At 38.9% G+C, this 19,886-nt stretch overlaps 1 protein-coding gene across 2 annotated transcripts in view; it reads right to left on the reverse strand.

The window, feature by feature from the left end:
• The window catches only part of LOC101174439 (connector enhancer of kinase suppressor of ras 2), a 75,380-nt gene that overhangs the window by 38,512 nt on the left and 16,982 nt on the right, over window positions 1–19,886 (reverse strand). For both annotated transcript variants that reach the window (XM_023959339.1, XM_023959340.1), the window contains exons 2-5: window positions 15,356–15,519; window positions 10,069–10,271; window positions 9,784–9,871; window positions 8,436–8,477 (exon numbers count right to left, since the gene is read on the reverse strand). In XM_023959339.1, coding sequence (XP_023815107.1) covers window positions 8,436–8,477; window positions 9,784–9,871; window positions 10,069–10,271; window positions 15,356–15,519 — 497 coding nt within the window. The remainder of the gene's footprint in view (window positions 1–8,435; window positions 8,478–9,783; window positions 9,872–10,068; window positions 10,272–15,355; window positions 15,520–19,886) is intronic.

The following is a 19,886-nucleotide window of genomic DNA, read 5'->3' on the forward strand; positions in this document are numbered from 1 at the left end:
CAGAGACCGCTATCATGGTTATTCTGTCTCACAGCATCAAGTGCACAAATGCACAAATCTAACAGACACGTGTAACAGAAGATACAGTATGGTATGTAGTTCATCTGATCATCACAAATGCAGATTACAATAACAAACTGATCCTCAATATAAATACACACTTGAGTGGGTAAGCACACACCATGGCTCAGAGCCTATGATTCATCTTTGGTGAGAGAAAAGGTGCCGAGTCTTAATTGAGCTCACACACAAACGTTCTGGTTTGCTTTAGCTGTGAGGGTTTCTTTATGACACAGTGTACTCTCTGGCTTCTCACCCTGACCTTAACCATCACCAAGCTCGACTCTAAATGTGAAAACAAATTGAACGTTTGGAGGAGTGTATTGAAATGTTCTCGAAAACAACACAAGTGGTGGCACAGAATTTCCTCACTACCCTACGTTGATTCGCACAGATAAGTTTGCTCAAATATTTTGATTAGAAAATGTGTCAACTACAGCTCCTGCTTTTTTTTAACCACCAAAGCTTGTTTTAACGGACATTTGTTCTTTCTAATGGGAGAATTTAAGAGCGTCAGTGCAGGTGCATCCATCGTTTATCGAGGGAGTTATATTTGAAAAATGACCTTTGATAGGTGGCATCTGCGAAGTAATGAACTTTCTATTTGTACAATTATTATAGCTGATGTAAGGCTGTAAAACCACTCTACACAGTTTCTACACTTTTCTTAGACAGACATGAACATTTTCATATTTTTCTTTGTTGTCCTTGTTGACTAAACTCTCAAAAGTTCAAACCTTTGTAGAAAAACAATTCCAGCATTGTACAATAAAAACTAAGATCTGATCATGATAGTAGAGGAGATATAGCACGGAAGAGATTGATTGACAAGGGTGTACCGCCAATAAGAACACAAGCCACAGTGAAAAAAAGGATACAAAATTGCACCAAGAAAAATCTTATATACTGCAAAAGGTGAACCCAAATATAGCAAGGAAACTCTCATTTATTACAGCAAACTCCCCAACTATTAAAAAAAAAGTATTTTTTTAGCAGTGGTTGTCAGTTAAACCTTCAAAATTTATGAATCAAAGTTTTTGTATCCAATTCTTTCAAAAAAGGGATTCAAACTGGAAGCTGTAGTATGTTATAGCTTTTTAAATAGCAAAATCACTTCTAGATTTGATAGCATAAAGTCAAAAAGGCTAAACTTTCTTAATTGTTTCTTTTTTTTATATATAAAGATGTCTTGCTTTACCAAATGCTTCCAATAACAAGGATTAAAGTCTAATCCATTTTCAACAAGCAGATAAAAGCATAATACTAGATGCAACTCTTAATTTTAAAAATGATTATCTGTCTCAGTGGTTCTAGGCTTTGTTCTTGTAAGTAGTTGTAGTAGTTTTAGGGGATGTCATCTGGACTTGGTTTTAAAGTTGGAAGACGTTTCACCTCTTATCCAAGAGGCTTTGTCAATTCTGAATCCCCTAAAACTACTACAATGGAACCAACCTGGATGAATGAGAGTCTTCATAGACTTGTAAGTAGTTCTTGTCCTAACATTGTTGGTGTTTTTTTAATATATGTATTTTTCTATTTAGCATTCTGATTAATTCATCATACTTAGTTGTGGTTAAATGCTTTATACAATGGAGACAAGAAGAAAGGACAAGAGAGGGGAGCGTGACCATTGTGTGTGTTTTTTAATCACATTTGTTGACATGAATGTCATTTGAAAGCCCCAGCAAGTGACAAGGAGCTGGTCTTTGATCACTGTGCTAATAGTCTTGGCCTGGGATTAACACAGGGCTAAGAGACACAAGGCAAGTCACCAACATGGAGCTCTGAACTTCATGCAGATCTGAAACAGCCTGCCTTGATCTGTCACGCAACCAGAGCTTCCCAACGTAGATTACCGAAAAATTAACTCATGTGACTGACTGGTTGGAGATTTAAGAGCAGTAAAACATAAAGCTTACAATCATTAACTGCCAAAAGGATTATGGCCTATCCCAACCCCCGCTTTCACTGTTCCAATGGTCTCTTCCAATGTCTTTTCAAGAGGCAGTTTTAGTTTCAAGTACATATGGTTGCATAATGCATCACCTGCACATGCATTGCCACACACCTCAAATAGACATATTTGAAAAATGTTAAGAAGATAAATGGAAGAGAGTAAAAGAGAAAGACAGAAAAGCAGTGAGGTGGTGGGGTGAGCAGGGAAATAACAAGGGAAAGGGAAAACACACAACTAGGACAGTGTTGCGTAATTCCTCTCATCCTTATGCATGCATGAACATACAAACACTCACTCATACACACTTCACGTTCCATCAGATACACAGGCTCATACATACTCATATCCTAACTCTCTCTTTTTTTCCTCTTTTCCTCAGTCACACACACATTCAAACACACAATGGCAAAAAAAAAAAAAACACACGCAGTCCATCTGATTGCTGCAGGCCAAAGTCTTGTGAAGCACAGAGCAGCCCAGAGTTTTGCATTATTGAGTAAAAGCAGGCAAATGTGCAACTGCACCAACTGAAGCCGTCATGAACTTCACGCTGGACCTAAATTTTACGTCTAGCTGCAGATACAGGGCAGTGCGTAGGTGTAACCATCAACCAAACCAAAAGGAATACCTCCAAACTAGAGAAGAGCCAAAGAGTACTAATCATAATAGCTATCTTTATTCACGGTCTGCAGGATTACCGGTTGCTCAGAAAATGTCCAGAATGGGAGACAAAGCCTCCAGCTACCAGGCTCCTGTCTTGTGGAACACTCTCCACTGCAGTTAAGGTGGCGCACACCGTCTCTTTCTTTAAGGCTAAGCTTGAAATTCTTCTTTTGACAAGGTCCATTCCTGAAGTTGGCATGGGTGACCCTGAGCCGTCCCTTTTAATTATGTTGATACAGGCTTAAACTGCTGGAAGCCATTCTAAGGTGCTTTGGGTATTTTTCATCACCTTCTCCAATCTGTTCTCCTTTCCATTCACAGATGTTGGATTGTTGCAGTTACTGACTGGAAGCTCTTTTGTCATATAACAGGTGTTCCCATGTTTTTTTGTGCCTGTCTGTCTCTTTCCTGACGTCTCTGACCTCAACAGGTCATGGCACACGGTCAACCCACTAGTCGTTTAAAAGATTTTCTTTCCACATTTACCCAATTTCAATTCAATAGCAGAAAATCCATCTATGCTGCTCGCCAGTCCCTCCTTTTCACACACAAGTAATTCAGATTTACATTGAATTTAGTATTTTAACGTTAATAAATGATGTAAACCAGTGGTCCCTAACCTAATTCAGCTCATAGACCAGTTAGATGTCAAACAAATTTCACGGTCCGGCCTGTATGAAGCTGAAGTGGGTTTCAGATTTGTTTGTTTTTTTATGCTTCCAGTTTCCTCTATCTGTAGCTGGTTTAAGCTTTATTTGTACACCTGATCTGATAAAAAAATGTCATATAGATTTCATAACTGTCATAACTTCCCATAACTGTCAACGTGGAAGCAAAAAAATCGGCACTAGCTTCAACCTCATCCAACTTTTAAGGTGTGATGGATAAATACAAAAAATAATCACTAAAACTGGTAAGCGTTAATCTGCTGTTTGAAAAGCATTTTTGTAACATTAGACAGCTGGTTATTGAATAAAATGCATTATTCATATGGTGTGCTAGAACCACACCATAGACTTGGTTTTTGTCTGTTAAATGCAGATTTCTTTTCTCTCTAAAATTTAAAAGCATTTCTTCTGTTTCCTCACTGACTTTTTTCTGCCAAAAGAAAAATTTTTTTCTAAAAAAGCTTTCCAAATATGTTTGGTTTCTGTTAACTTTGTAAGCTTGGTGGTTTCAATTTAGAGGTTGACCCAGCCTCTTTGAGAAAGTAGCGTATGTATTTTTCGACACATAGCCGAGCAACTTGACATGCTTGACTTGTAAAGAATGAGTCGCATGTAGTGGGGAGAATCCAGTAGTTTTCCAAAATAAAACTTCAGAACCAGACATTCCTTTAGACAACGTTCAGAAACAGATTTTACATAAAACAGAAAAAACTGTGGATTGCTTATTTTTTGGCTGAGGCCTGGTGCAAGGCTCTGGGTTTGGGACCACAGATGTAGACCAAATTGTTGGATTTATTGGTTAGCTTTTATTTGTTCTAACAACCACGGCTGCCAACTGACATTTAAAAATAAATGGCATTGATTTAATTTGAATATAGTTGAACTAGTTTAAACCCCTTTGTGTGGCAATTTGAATACCCAGAGAGGTGGCATTGTGTCATTAAACGGTTGATTTTTTAGTAATTACCATTTAATAATACTTAAAACCATTAAAACAAGAAAAGGAAAAAAACAAAAACAAAATTGAAATATGTTTTATGTTTGGCAGCTCAAAAAGCTTGAATATGTGTTTCTGCTTTAATAGGTGCCATCACAATGCTGTAAATTACTAATGGAACTGGAACAGTCCTTGACACAACACAACGGTTGTGTGTGTTGTGTGCAGACGAAAGGCTTTTGGAGTTCATTTATTTTTCTCAAGAGATCTAAAAATGACTCCTCAGTGGGAGTCATTTTCCACAAACATTGACAAATTGAAACCTTCCTCAACTCTCTTCATATTCTAAAAATCAATAGAAAATTGTGTCATGAAGATTCTACTTGGAATCGGTAAACATAGCAATTCGATTAAAACTGTTTTTGAAGGATTTAGATAAGCACTACCCTATTCTCCACACACAAAAGCTGTTTTTTCTTTTTAAATAATCAAAATGTGTCTTAAAATCTGGAGCGTCTTGTCCATTCAGGTTGTACTTAACGATGTTGAAGTGATTTTGAGAGGTACATAGCGGTCTGTCAAAATGTTTGGCTGTGGATTATTGTAAATACACTAACGTGGCTGACATGTAGTGAGTTACAAACAAGCTCTAAAGTCACTGTGTACGCAGTTAATAAAGTCTGACTGACAAACTTTTCTCTGACTTCTTTGTGTTGCTTAATGCAGTGTTTTTCAACCAGTGTGCCGCGGCACACTAGTGTGCCGTGGGAGATGGTCAAGTGCGCCGTGGGAAATTGCCCTCATTCACTGATCTAAAAACATTTTCCATCTCCAGGATTTCAGCTCTTTGTTCATCCAAACAGGCCCTGATAAAACACTGAGTAGTTAAGAATATAAAAGATCTTAAAATTATTTTTTTCTTTGTGTTTATTTAATTCTATTAAATACATTTTGATAAGAATCACGGTACCGCGATTTAGCTGCAGCTATAACTGTGTAAGGAAAAGTCCCGCCCCTCTAACTGTCTCTGCCAATCATTCTTGAAGGCTTAATCACATGTCATCAGTCTGACAAATCAGAAGTGGTTAAAGTCTTCACTTCCTTGTTCTTAATTCTGCTGATAAAGTCGCTCAGTTCTAACAAAAATACCAGCTAAAGCTCATCTTTAGCTGGTGGTTCATCTCTTAGAAAAAAACAGCCGCAACTTCCTGCTTTTTCTGCCACAATTATCACAGAAATCCACGTGAGATTCCGGGGGGGGGGGGGGGGGGGGGGGGGGGGGGGGGGGTCTGTCGATCAATACAGACCATGAATTTCTGCTTCTTTTTTTTTGGATGCTGGTGTGCCGCGGGATTTCTTTCAGGGTTAAAGTGTGCCGTGGCTCAAAAAAGGTTGAAAAACACTGGCTTAATGTACCTTAAAGTCCAATGTGGCTTATGTTACGGTCACAAATATGACTGCCACCGCTCGATGGGGAGGCATCTGCAGAGTCTTTAAGTTTAGCTGCCGCCACGCAATTAAAAAAAAAAAATCTATGCTGTTGTTAGTAATGGAGATGGCGGCCATCAGGTGACCGTTAGGTGTCAGTCAGTCAGGCGGGGACGACGCCATTACGAAATCGGGGTGCCACAGGACGGTGACAGCCGGATCGCTGGCTGGCAGCAGCTCAGATTGGATGATGTGTGTCTGTGAACGGCGCTCCGTCCATATCAACTGCCACCGGTTTCCCGGGGGTATATAAACTCTGTGCTGCAACCACTGCCTCGCCCCACAACTTTTTCTTTGCCCCTTCTTGTGCGCGTTGCTCTTCTTCAATGAGTGGTGCAGCAAGCCCAATGTTCTATCTTCTTCGTATTCCTGTCAGATTCAACTTTCATCAACACACAGGTCTCGGATTCGCTGTGGTAACGGCAGCCCCTCGTTGCGTGCCCACACTCCAACCATACAATTTCTAACAATTGGACGGTGGCAGTGGGACGGCAGCATGGGGGCAGGGGAGTGAATGGAGGGTGGTGACAATCTTAGGGACCTTGGAGGCCATCCTATTAGTCAATTATCCCAATGCTGCCTTCCTGCCACCTGCCTGTCGCTGGACTTTCACCGTGCAACCTCCAAATGTACCCGGCTGCCACTGACAGATGTCAAACCATCGCCCAGTCGCCGTTTCATTTTTACTTTTTTTGAAAACTTCGATTTTCTGAAAACCACCGGGTGTTGTGTAAAAATGCGTCTGCTGCCTCCCAATTAAAAACACAGCGCAGCCACCTGCAGAATTCGCTGAAAAACGTGCATTTAGTGTCGCCCCACGTGGCATTATGGGATATGTGACCAAAGTCTTATATATGACATCAGTTCAAAAATAGACCTTTCATTGATGGTGCGCCTAATAATTCGGTGTGGCTTATAGTGCAAAATCATGAAAGGTTTTCTTTTCCTGTGTTCATAGTAGTAGTTGTGTTACTCTATCTCCACTCTTTTTACCTAAAAAAAACAAGTAATTTAGAATTTGCTAAGAAGCTGCATCTAAAAACAAACTGCTTCTTTCAGTTTCTGCTCTGTCCCCTGGCTTCACACATAACCCTCCCACACATAACAGATTTACTCATGTGTTTTTGAGAGTTGTTTATTTTTGTGCCACAGAACTTTGTAGGCGTGTGTTTGTGTACTTGTTTGTGCAAGAGAGTGCACACGTGGAGAGCTGCTTAAACATTTGCCTGATGTCAGGGCCCGGTGTCATTATCCTGCTTGTAACAAAAGAGATAAATGACAGCCGTGATACCCCCACCGAAAGGCTTAGTGGTGACTCATTGTGACAGGCGGAGGGGGGTGACGAGGATCACGTAATGTACAAAAGGGAGATCTCACTGTGAGCCTGCTTTAAGTTGAAGATTCCTGTTAAATTTAAATACTGAATTTGGAGTCTTTATTTTTTTCCAGGTAAACCTCAATGGAGAGAAGAACGTTTATCTAACTTCCTGCTGACTGGGTTTTACACGTGCGCACAGACAGTTCCCCTACCCCTGTGCACGTGAACACAGACAGCACGGACAGGCCACATTGAGGCCTTTAAATGGATCGTTTGCACTTTGCCACAGCAAGCGAGGCACACGCAACCCAAAAAAAGTGGATTTATTTCCACTCTGTTTCAATGTCACACCAAGTAAAGCTGTTTTTTTTTTAAAGTAGTAATATCCTCACCCACAATTTATCAATTACAGCTGTCAAATTACTTGTAAATACAAATAATAATTTGCAAAAAAAAGTAAATGTTGGTGTTACAATATGGTAGTATCTTCAGAGCAGAACGATTTCTTGGATTTTATTCATGGCAGGGTTTTCTGGTGAGTTTGTTTGATCCTAAGTAAATAGTCCAAATTTAACCCTACATAACCATTTGTATTCATATTTAATCACTTACTAAATCACCCAACGTATCAAAATTGATACTATTTGTATCTCATAAAAATGATATTGCAAATTTTTATGTGGATTTCATCAAAAGGGTTAAAAACGTATTCATGCGACAAAAACATTTAATTTACTGTCAATTCTTTGACGTAGTGAACATTGCAAGGTGAAGGAGTGAAAGAATTGGTCTTGATATCAATGGTCAAGTCAGATTTAGGTTAAAAAAAAAGAACAACCTGAAAGAATGGATCTTTTCTCGCCTCTAATCAACAATTCTTTTGGGTGATTTACCAGAGTCCTCCTCAGTATGTGTAAAAGTTCATTTTAAGAAAGTGGCATACCTTAACTATTTCACACGGGAGTTTTAGCTAGCTCCAGTGTTTGTATTCTTTCGACTATCAGAACTCTTCACTGTTAACCAATTAATGAAATTCTTGCGGATTTCTGAAGCCATCGTTGAGCTGATATGAAACACTTTACAGTAGTGCAGTGCTTACTCAATCATTGCAAGTCAACTGAATCAGCTTTCCACCACATTACTAACTTAAAAGTGATGCATATCTGCGCAAAACCAAAACTGGTTGTTATTTCCGCTTATGCGTCAGAATTCACTGATTCATGTTGGTTGCATAAAAGGCCAAGAGTTATGATGTGTGTTGTTTAGATGTCACTGGCGACATCCCCGGTATTATAAGGGTTAATATGACTGTATAAACATTCCACATAGCACCAGAATACTCACCACATGAAGGATCTTGTTCTCTGTCTCATACACAGTGCAGTCCTATGAAGGGAAATTGAAAGAGGACATCACTGTGATGCACACAAACTTGGCTCCATAAGGCATTCAGAAACAGGCAGTAAACAGAATGAATGAGGACCAATGCCTGCAAATACAAAGCAAAGATCTGAGCCGCTTTGCATCGTAGAAGATCATCCTGAAGTTGTAGATGCATCATCGTTCACTATATGATGCAGTGTTGTTTAACCATAGCTGATGGCTAATCTGTTTTCAGGAAAGCAGCCAACAGAATCCAGCAGATGTGTTCAGTGGGAGGTAGTTCATCCGTTTGATGCATTAGAGTAGATGCTGCTGCCACTTTTGTCTGTCCCGCTGCACCCTGGCAGCCACAGGTTCATTTGGGCTATTGTGGACCAGTGGTGGCTGCATTCTCTTTGCTCCTCACCACCATTGTAAATGGGGAAGGGTGTTATCTGCTCGACTCCAGGACTCATTTTGGGCACAAGTACACACACGCAATCTCACACACACTCTTCAGCAGGCTTTTAGTGTGTGGAAATGGATAAGTTCCAGACAACGGACATAGATTTTGTCCAAACAATGTGACGGCCACAGAGCCAGTGAATGTTTGTTCTTGCTAAAATAAACGTTAAAGGTACAGTGTGCTGAATTAACACGAGAAAGCTACTAATGGATATTATGGAGGCTTAGTTCACTCTCACTGAGTGTATCTGAGAACTGGACCGAGTGAGTGTGACGTCACCGATAGAAAATGGGTCACTTCCAGCTCCGATCAAGTGAAGTCAAGTCTCCATTTTTGTTATATGGACACCACCATGTTGGAGCGGGATGCCGTCAATAAGCATTGATTTGTCTGAGTCGGTCCGAGTCAACGTAGATATGGCAACCAATCAAGAGTGAGATTGTTGGACACCCCTACCACTTCAATGTGGGCAACAAAAAATATGTCAAATGTTTTTCTGGCAAAAAGAATGACTAATAGTTGTTTATTTCGCAATAGAAGTCTATGGAATTTTGGCTTCTTGGAACCAGCAGGTACTTCCTATTTGCATCGCCAGTGGGGAGGGGCCACTCAGTCCAGTTCTCATATACTGTCAATGTTCACTCCCCATCAGAGCTGCTGGGTCGAGGATGGGGTGAGACCAGCCCTAAGCCCATGAGGTAATCTATCGATGGTTGCTCTGCCTGTGGAGTAAACACGTGCTCCCTCAGGCTCTACATTTATAGAAATCACTACAGACTTTCCATAATCAGAGTGAGTCCTGTGTTTGCCACAGATGTAATGAGTGTGAACATCTGCATTGCTTGTGTATGTGTGTGAAAGTACCTGTTGGACAATGGTGGTCAACTCTAGGCAGAGCTGCACGATGTTGTTCTTTAGCAACGAATACTCTGTCACACTAGCAAATGGAGACCTGAAACAAACATCGGAATAACAGTCAAACAGATGCTCCGAGCACACAAAAGGACCCATTGTTTCATGTTGTTCTTCCTGAGATGATAAAGCACAAACACAATGTTAGTATTTCTCATGTTTTAGTTGCTTTTGTACAGAAGATTTCCCCCAAAAAATCAAATATTAAATGCAATTGTGGATAAGTTGCGTTCTCACCTGTCAAGCCAGGCCAACAGGTTTTTGGCTGCACCGATTAAATCCACCACCGACGTGAGGAAGTCATTGGGCAGCCGTCTGGAGGCTCGTCCATCGTAATGGCCGCCCCTCCGTCGGCCCAAGATGAAGTTCTGGAGGTTCTTGGCTGAAGCATTCAGCTTGTGTGACAGAGTTCTAAGATTTTCTGTCTCAAGGCCATAATTCTGGAGCGTAAACAGAGAGTCATTGTTTTCTAAAGCATCAAAAAAATGTGTGGCATAGCAACAGAAGTTACGGAACATATTTTCAGTTTTTCCACATTTGCCTGAAAACAAATGTTAAATTAGTTATTTTTTATTTTCAAAACCATCTTTATGATCATTCATAAAAGACATATTATAAATATAAATATTTATAAGTATTTTTATTTGTAATTTGGTCAATAAAAGGCAATGATTTAATGTGAATCCTGAATATTGTTTTTAATATAAACTCGAAACCCTTCTTTTGGTAATACTAAATATTTGCATCAGATGATGAAATATTGTTTTTAAATGATTAAAGGGTTTTATTGTTAAAAAAATACTTGTCTGTAGAATACCATAATGTTTTTAAAACGTTTTTATTAGAAAAATTATAATTTGATTTTTTAAAATTATGTTAGATTCAAAGTTGTTTTGTAATGTGTTTTTAAAATCATTTTTAAAGTAAGAAAAACCTGTTGCTTTTATAAGGAAGAGTAAAAATATTGCATGAGACAACAAAAAATTTGATTTTGTGTAAAACATATTTTTTTTCTCTATTTAATGTCATTTTGGGTGATTAGAATATAGAATCTTTTTTTACTATCTTGTGAAAGGTTTGCATTATAGTCATAATTATTTGTTTTTTTTAATTATCCTTTTTTATCTTTAGAATGAACAGAATTCTATCAAAGCAATATGCATATATCTTCATTGACAAACTAAAACACGTGTCACTTCAGGGTGTAATAAGTTATATCCCGCAAAACTGCTGCTGTTTTACTTTGTCATTTATTTCATAAATTTGTGTAAAATTGCATAAATTCCAGAACATATATTTTTTATGATTTTATCCTAAATTTAACAAACTGAAAAGTAAAAGAAAACATTTGACAGGAGCCTCAATTTAGTATTTCTTTGTGTTAAATCCGGTATTGAGGCCCTGGCTGTCTTCCCTGTGCTTTTCCCCAGTGCTTTCATGAACATTTCAAACAAAAAACATCTTCTGAGAGACATAATGCCAATCAACTACATGTTTTTAGGGGTAAAACTGCTCTGTTTTGTGTTTTGGACCACCACCACTATTTGGCGTTCTGTAGGGAGTTGGACTTGCTGTATATGGGAACAGCAAGCTGGTGGAGTAGCCCATTAGAGCTGTGTGACCTTTATAAATAAACACATACACATTGCACTCAGCATCCCAAGGCACCTTGAGACAGAGCCTGATTCCTGCTGAAATAAAGGCTACACACACACATAGGCATGCGTAGACATTTCTGTGAAGTCAGATGGGCAGTTTGAGTTGGACATATCTGCTCCTTGGCTACGACTTAGGCTATTTTACACAGTCACGACCACAGCGACTATAAAGGAAAGTGAGTTTTACAGCGGCAGCAAGAAGAGACAGGGAAAAATTAGGCAATGGAGGGTCTAAAAAACAGGAGACGCGAGGAAGAGAGCAAGACAAGAGTACCCAGCTATGCATCTCTCTGAAAGTGGGTCAGGCACTCACTGCACTCTGCACGATTTGGCGTATTTTGTCTGAATGTAGACATTTAAATGCACTTGGAGTGTACATGTTTGCACAGCTGTAATTAGCCTGTCATATGATTTGATCTGAAGCTGCGTGGAGCTCCCTCCGGGGGACACAAAGCACTCAGATGCAGCCGGAGAGTAAAAGCTGCGTCGACTGTCAACGAGACTTTGCATGTGTGGAGACAGGGGTGATTTTGGCAATGCATGCAGATGTGCAAAAATCCATACAGCAAGAAGCTGATGTCATTTCAACAACTCCCCATTCCCCCTAAGCCCTTCCACCTCCTGTCAATGATCCAGTTGCCATAGCAGCCGATTGTGGAGAGGCTTCTTTCACTACGGAATTTTCTGCAATTGCTCAAACATCGGAGCTCACTCAATCGTCATGGTTATACTCACTTTGCAACATATCTTCTTTCTTCTAAAGTAAACTCTTGTTTTTTAATAGGCTTCTAATTACTAACTGTATTAAGAATATTGTTTTTTTCAAATTAGTTTGCTTTAAATTTAAAATGTTTTTCCCTTTAAAGTGTCTTTTAGAAGGCCATCTGCAATGTTCTTGTGTTGGGCACCAACATTTAGACATTTGGTCTAAATTTTCTAATTCCAAGAGCTACTGTAGAATACAGGGTTAAAATTGAGTAAATAAAACTTGATTATGAACTATGCTTTCTCTTATTTTTTGATGTGGTAGGATTTCTGAGAATTTACACTTCCTTTTTCCTCATCAAAGGTTTGCAGAATAAATGTAAAACACAGCAAAAATTAGTAAAATGTTAAGGGAATCAAAGAGGATGTCCACTCAAAGATCAGTCCGAAAGACTGATGAAAGAGATGCGTCAGACACAAAATAAATGTCTGATCTGAAACTTTTGAAAAATGATAATGTTTTTAACAAATTACAAAGACATAAAAAAAGTGATCAACAGATATTAGAAAAATCAATCTGAAATCACTTATTGACCAAAAGTGTCTCTTCGGTGTGATCTAAAGTTGTAGCTTTGTGGTATAGTGGTTGACTTTTTTATTAGGCTAACCATTTTCCCTAAAAAACAGAATATTAAAATAAGAAAAAAAGTCTAAAAACTACAGTTAAATATAAAGATTTAAAGAAATGTAAATCTCTAAAGTCCAGTAAGTATATAAAATGTTGCCTTAAAAATATTTTACAAAAATTATACTTGGAAAAGCTGTCTTTTTTGCCAATTTAACCGTAATTAATATTTACCAGTATTGTTCTTAACTATAAAAACATCCCTTCATTTTTTCCGCCTGTTTTCTTGTTTTTACAGTTGATGATGGAATGCTTGTGTTTTCTTTTAAAAAATGTTCATCCTTTAGGAGTTAAGATAATAGGCTTGATAAATAAGTCATAAAAACAAAACAAACCACAATTGTAAACATCTTTTATGAACAATATTATACAGTTTAATGTCTACAGATTGGATAACAATACTATTATGTACTTGAGAGTACAACAGTCAAGATCAGACGTTGCGGATGCTTTAAAAAAAACAACAACAACAACAAAAACAAATGAATTTATCACCTTATTGAAGTTGCTTTAGAGTGTATAGGCTATGTTATTCTGACTTGCCGGTTTATTATCTCAGACTCAGTTTAGAGTCAGAATATCTTTGTGGTAATCCTTTTTCAACTTTACATTGCTGAGGTATAACTATAATAAGAAGTGTAGAACTATGAAAAAAGACCTTGAAAACTGAGTTTAAAAATCCTTTTTTTGTAAAATACTCATTGCTACAGTTACTGTACTTCATCTGATCATTTTTAAACGTGTGTGAGAGATGGAGGGTATGAATGTGTCCACTTCCAGGAGTCACAGTGATTGGAACTCAGGGACACTCATTCCGACACTGGAATGTTCGAATGAGAAGAGGTGATTAGCACACACCGAGTCATGTATGCATAGGCACATATTTAAAAAGCTCAAACTAATCCAGCCATGTGCGCCTGAGAGATAAGGTGCATCCTGCATAGTCCCTCTACATACTCCACCTGCCTCCTTCCCTCTCACCTCTCCTCCTTTTTCCTCTCTCTGGGAAGGTAACACCTAATTCCTCCTAATTCTCTAATCCTAAACAGGGCCACTGCAAAAACAGTTGGTGGTGGCAGAGAAAGTACAGAAGTCAGGATGGGATCACTTTTTTTTTAAGTCAATGTACTTGTGAGGAAAAAAAAACCAAAGCTTAGAAATACTTCATGTTTTGACTCTGTTTGATCTTGGAATGATAAAGAAAACATGAAATGCATTTGCTGGAAGCCCAAAAAGGATTAAAAAAAATCAGATAGCATGCTAAAAGATGCCTAATTGAAAAAAAAAGATTTGTTTTAACTTCTTTTTTTAACCTGCAACATCACTACATAGTTGCTGTCAATGTTATGTAATTTCTGTTGACCTCACCAGCATCCGTGACAGCCCATCTACAAGCATTTTGGAAAAATTTGCATTATTTTTAAGATGTTTATTTTAAATTTAGATCAAAGCTGGTGAGAGGCTAGAAATGTGCCTTTATAATGTTTATGTATTGCATTCAAGTAACTTTATGCATCAACTGAAACAAATTTATGAACAAAACCATGAAACAGAAATAGCTAAGAAAAAAAATACATCAAAGATTTAGACCAAATCAAAACTAGATATATAGTTTAAAATCTTAAGTTATTTATTTTAAATTATTTTTTTGTCCTGAAATAAAGTTGGGGAGTTCTTTTTTTAATTATAAGGAGTAACATCATTCATAGATTACCTACTAACTCAGTATTTCTAACCCACTTGGCTCCAATATGACTAGAAACTTGTCTGAAGTTATAGTTAAGAAGACTAAGTACTCTTTTAAATAATTTTCTATGTAGTTATTCTATGTTGTCTCTTGAACAAACATGAGAGCTGCGTGCTTCTTGCGGTAAACAAATGTCACTGTTACTATAGGGGTTTTGAATCTTCTGACACATGTGGTGTATATTTGTATAAACTCCTTTTGTATTTGAAGCTAAACTTTATTTCAAGTAATTATATTTTTGATTACATTTCTTTTTGGACCGATTGGAAAGGTAGTTATTTCTGATAAGCCGCCCAGAAAAAAAAAGTAAAAAATAAGTAATGGAGTCCTTCAAAATTGAATAACAAATTATTTAGGTTATTATAATAGTATCTTAAAAAGTGGTTATAGATGAACATCAGTCATGAAAGGGTCTCAAGTCACATCACGTGTCACAAACTGTTCCTATTTTTTTTTTTTTTATATGGAAGTGCAGGAAAAGGGGAAACTGTTCAAGTTGGCAATTTGTGCATAAAAATGTTAACTATTTGGAGACTAAAAAAAAGGACGTTTGCATGTAAATTCTTATTACCTTTTAGCTAAAGTTTATGTAACTTATGTGAAAAAGTGGTGAAAAATCCACTTTTTGTTGTGTTTCTAGTCACATGAGGGCCGTTTCGGCCTACTGGGCTTCTACCATTAATCTCTGTTTATAGAGAGAAGTAAAAAAAATCACTAAGAGGGACTGACCAGAGCACAAAGAAGATCGACAGCTTCTAGGATGAGCTCTTGATGCCCTATTCTGGTGACACCAAGCTCCTCCAGCTCCTGATGGGTGATGTGTAGCAGCTGCTCTCCTCCCATTTGCTCCCGCTCAAAACTCTTAATGTACTGCTGGAGACAGTCATCCAGACCTGAGGAGAGTACAGACAGAGATGAGAAGGTGCAGATGCATTGTAAGTGACAAAATGTGTAAATCAGCCTGATGAAGGACTTGGGCAGTTGTCATTTCAGAGGAAAAATATGATTACAATGCGAGTTGCATTGTATGGCCCGCAGACACTACCTGTCCCTGCCCTCACGACCAACCTCCTATAACACCCTTACTGACTGAACGACTGCTAAACGCCCCTCACTCTACCCTTTCCCTTACCACCCTATTCAGAGCTTACAAATGAAAAAAATGGGAGGCCTCTCTGTCGGTATAACCTCCATAGCAACCATATTCATTTTTGGTCGCCTTGGGGTGACGAACAGTTCTATATAATTTTTTGAAGAATCGTCAAAAGTACATTTTTAGATTCCCTTGGCAACGGAGGTTTTTCATTGACCACACCCAGATTTCACAATATTTCTGTAACAAAATGTGCGAGCAACAGGGAATAGCCACATTTTTGAGCCCACAGTGCCTATGTCATTCAAAACCAATAAACTTCATTTCCAACATTTTTTCCAAAGTAGCCTCCCAATGATGTTGAAAAAGTTTTGAGGCAATACACTGAAATCCTTGGGAGATGTTTATATTTGTGAAATATAGAGAAAAATATTTTTTTAAGGGCGTAATTCAAAATGGTTGCACCTTCCCAAGATCAAACGTCAACAAAACTTCAGTGGTGGATGTAGACTAAAGCTGGCAGTCTATGAAATTTCGTTAAGATTGCTCAAGCTAAAGCTTTCGTTTCTCCTATTGTTGGTAAATGGGAAAGAATCTGCAACCTTTACACTTTGCTATAAAATGACCACCAAGTCTCCAGCTTGTTCAGAACGCAGCAGCTAGATTGTTAGCTGGAACCAGCAGAAGAGATCACATCACTCCTGAGTTAGTTTCGCTCCATTGGCTCCCAGTTGATTCCAGAATCAAGTTCAAGATCCTCCTGTTAACCTATAAGGCCTTACATGGAATGGCCCCGTCCTATATTAAGGACCTCATAGTCCCTTACCATCCAATGAGAACACTTCGCTCGCAAAATGCAGGACTGCTTGTGGTTCCTAGAATTAGTAAAAGTACGGTTGGAGGTAGAGCGTTTAGCTACCAAGCCCCTGTTTTATGGAATAAACTCCCAGCTCATGTAAGAGAGGCCGACTCAGTTTCTACATTTAAAGTTAGACTGAAAACATTCCTCTTTGGACAGGCTTATTGTCAGACTAGTTAGTATTCAGAGATTATTTAACTTAATGTTAATTTGTTTAAATTAAACTTAATAACTATTTCTTTTAAAAGGCTGCTAGAAGTTGAAGCTGGGGTAACTATGGTGCACTGGGGTTCTGTCCTCTGTCCTCTTTCCTTCCTTTTTTACTTCTACCCTTCCTCTCCTCTATTCTTGATCATAATTTATCATTTAGTTCTCCATGCCTCTGTTTGGTGCAGTGCGATTCATGTATTGTCCCTCTTTCCCTCTCCCCTCCTGGGGAGTGGGAGTGCTTCCAGATTCCAGTTGGTTCATCCGTGCTCCAGTTCCTGACCGTTTACCTCGCCATTGCTCCTGCTCCTACACCTGGCTGTGGATCCTGTCTCAGGCTCATCTCTGGCTCGTCTCTGCTCTGTACCTGACCGAGTACCTCGTCTCTGCTCCTGCTCCTGTCTGCTCCTGTGGTTCCTGTCTCCGGCTCGACTCGCGCCTTTGACTGTCCCCACAACCACGGCTGGATGAAGCTCGTCTGCTGGACTTTTATATATGTAGTTGTAGATTTAGATAAGTTAATTCTTCTCTAAGAGTTCTGGTAAATCGCCTGTCCGTCCTGGGGGAGGATCCCTCCTTCATGTGGGCACCCCTGAGGTTTCTTCGTTTTTTCCGGAATCCGTTTTTTTTGGGAGTTTTTCCTTACCGCGAAGGGGGGTCTAAGGGCAGGGATGCCAGTATAGCTTAGTCAGTTTGTTAGTTCATTTTAGTATTTTCCTATTGAACTCTTTGTATTCGTGATCCTTTTGAGTTCATGTTTTACTTCGAAGCCCATCGAGACGACTATTGTTGTGATTTTGGGCTATACAAATAAAATTGAATTGAATTGAATTGAATTGAATTGAATTGAATTGAAGCCGTAGGTCCTGTGGCCATCCTATAATAATTTCAAAACGTTCCTTTGTGTCACAAAACAGGCAGAAGGCGGGTTCGAATTGCAGCAGGTTTTATTAGCTTAGCTAAAAGTCCACAAAGCTAAATCTGGGTCAGGAAAACAAGGGTCAATAACGGGCATGGGAGCATCAGAGAACACTGCAAAAATTAACTGTCTAAATACAAGACATAAAGACTTCTTTTTAGATTATATGGTCTATAAACAAGTGACAGGATCTGCCAGTGCAGTAAGATAATTTCACTTGATAAGATATCTTAAATTAAGAACTTAAGGTACTTGAAATAAGAAAAAATATCTCGGCTTTCAGAAAGAGAGAAACAACTAAAAATTAGTGGTAAAATACTAATTTCAAGCACTATCTTTAGGTAAAACAATCTCAAAGTGAGTTATAAACAACTGCGAATAAACTACTTTTGAGTAAAAATACCCTAACAAGATATTTTTTTAATTCAAGAATTATTAGACTAGAATTAACAGGGATAGTCAGGATCCAGGCGAAACAGAGGCCAAACGGAGTCAGAGACAAAACAGGGTCAGGAAATCAGAAGATCAAGTCAGGATCTTACGCACGGTAATGCAGAGAGAGTGGCACAAACAATACTTTGCAGTGTTTAAGTATGCTGTGAGTGATTGCAAATGAGAGTCAGGTGTGTGACATCCAGGAACTGTGTGCTGGGGTTGCTGGGAGATGTAGTTTATTCAGTACTCTGTGGGTTCGCGGCGGTGACCAGAGGGGTAGATAGAGCTCTGACTTCTAACATTATGTACATCACTGTCGCGTGTTTTGGTTTCATTAGAAGATTTTGAAATATATTTTTTGTGTCCCTCAAGAGATTTTAGCCCCATTTTTACAGTTTCCTCCGCTGTGATGTCATCATTTTTGGGGGAAATGACAATGGGAAATGGCGTTTACTTGTATAGGACTTTTCTACCTACCTCGAAGGCCCAAAGCTCTTTACAGTCACAGTCCCATTCACACATTCACACATTGATGGCGACTCCGCTGCCAAACACTGGCGCCAACCTTCTACCAGAGGCAAGGTGGGGTTCAGTGTCTTGCCCAAGGACACTTGTACATGTGAATGGGCAAGGCCAGACAAAGGGGGGTTGTTTACTATGTCAAAAATGTATTTTCTGCCGGTACTAGGTGCATTCCAATTTTTGTGGCAGGGGCAAAATTTTTGCTAAAAGTGGGTAGAAATGGAAAAACAACATGATCTTTGTAGTCCATCAATGATCTAATTTTCATCATGTAGAATACATTTTGGTTCACTTCAATGTAAAGAAAAATTTAGATGCATTAACAGAAGCTATATCTTATTTCAGCAAACAGGAACAGCAGCATGGAAGCAGATGTCTTTTTAGTGCTTTACTGACAAGTCATTAACTGTCACTAAATAAACCCATCTGTCATTACACCTCTGCATCTGCTAATGAGCAAGAGGTGGCTTTTTACTTTCAAAACCACCACTTTTTAACACTCCAGATAATGAGATCAGTGGAAGTTCGTTCTGCATTGTTGTGTGAAAACAATACATTTTCAGGTATGTTTTGTGTGATTAATGTTGTTCCCAAAGTTGGCCTAAAGAGATGTGAACAAAGCGCATATTTGTGTGTGGTTTTCCACTTATCCTGCCGGTGCAGTATATGCAGACAGCCAATCAGCTGCGCATTAGTGTTGTGGCTCCAGTGTACTATTGATCAGCAGCAGCAGCTTCTGGCTCTGAACCCGACACAGTCAGCAGAAAGCTCATCTCCCCACAGACCTAAAGAACAAGGCTCCTCAAAAATGAGCAAACCCTTGGCAAAACTGCCCAGGAGGATCCAAAAGTATGCGTACCCTGAGCACGCTCAGTCCCTCCATGAAGGCAACAAAGCAATTACTACTTTTGTTGTCATTCAAAGCCGCTGTAGAGGCGTGCTGTTAAAGTCAAGTGGAGCTGTGAGGAAAACACTGATGCCCAAGAGAAGAGATGCTGACAGAGAGCAGACAGTGCGCTCGCACCTTAACACATTCTCAACGAATGCACAGTTGATACAAACAACATTTTGTCATGGGACATAAAAAGAAAAACTATAAGCCTTCTGTTGCTCTGAGCGACATGCAGACGCAGCCCTGGTGCAAACTTAACAACAGAACAATTTTGAAATCTATCACATCTGTGAAAACCTCTGAGCCAGACAACACAAGTGAAATTAATTTAAA

The sequence above is a fragment of the Oryzias latipes genome, chromosome 10, assembly GCF_002234675.1.
Source record: "Oryzias latipes chromosome 10, ASM223467v1".
NCBI lineage: Eukaryota > Metazoa > Chordata > Actinopteri > Beloniformes > Adrianichthyidae > Oryzias > Oryzias latipes.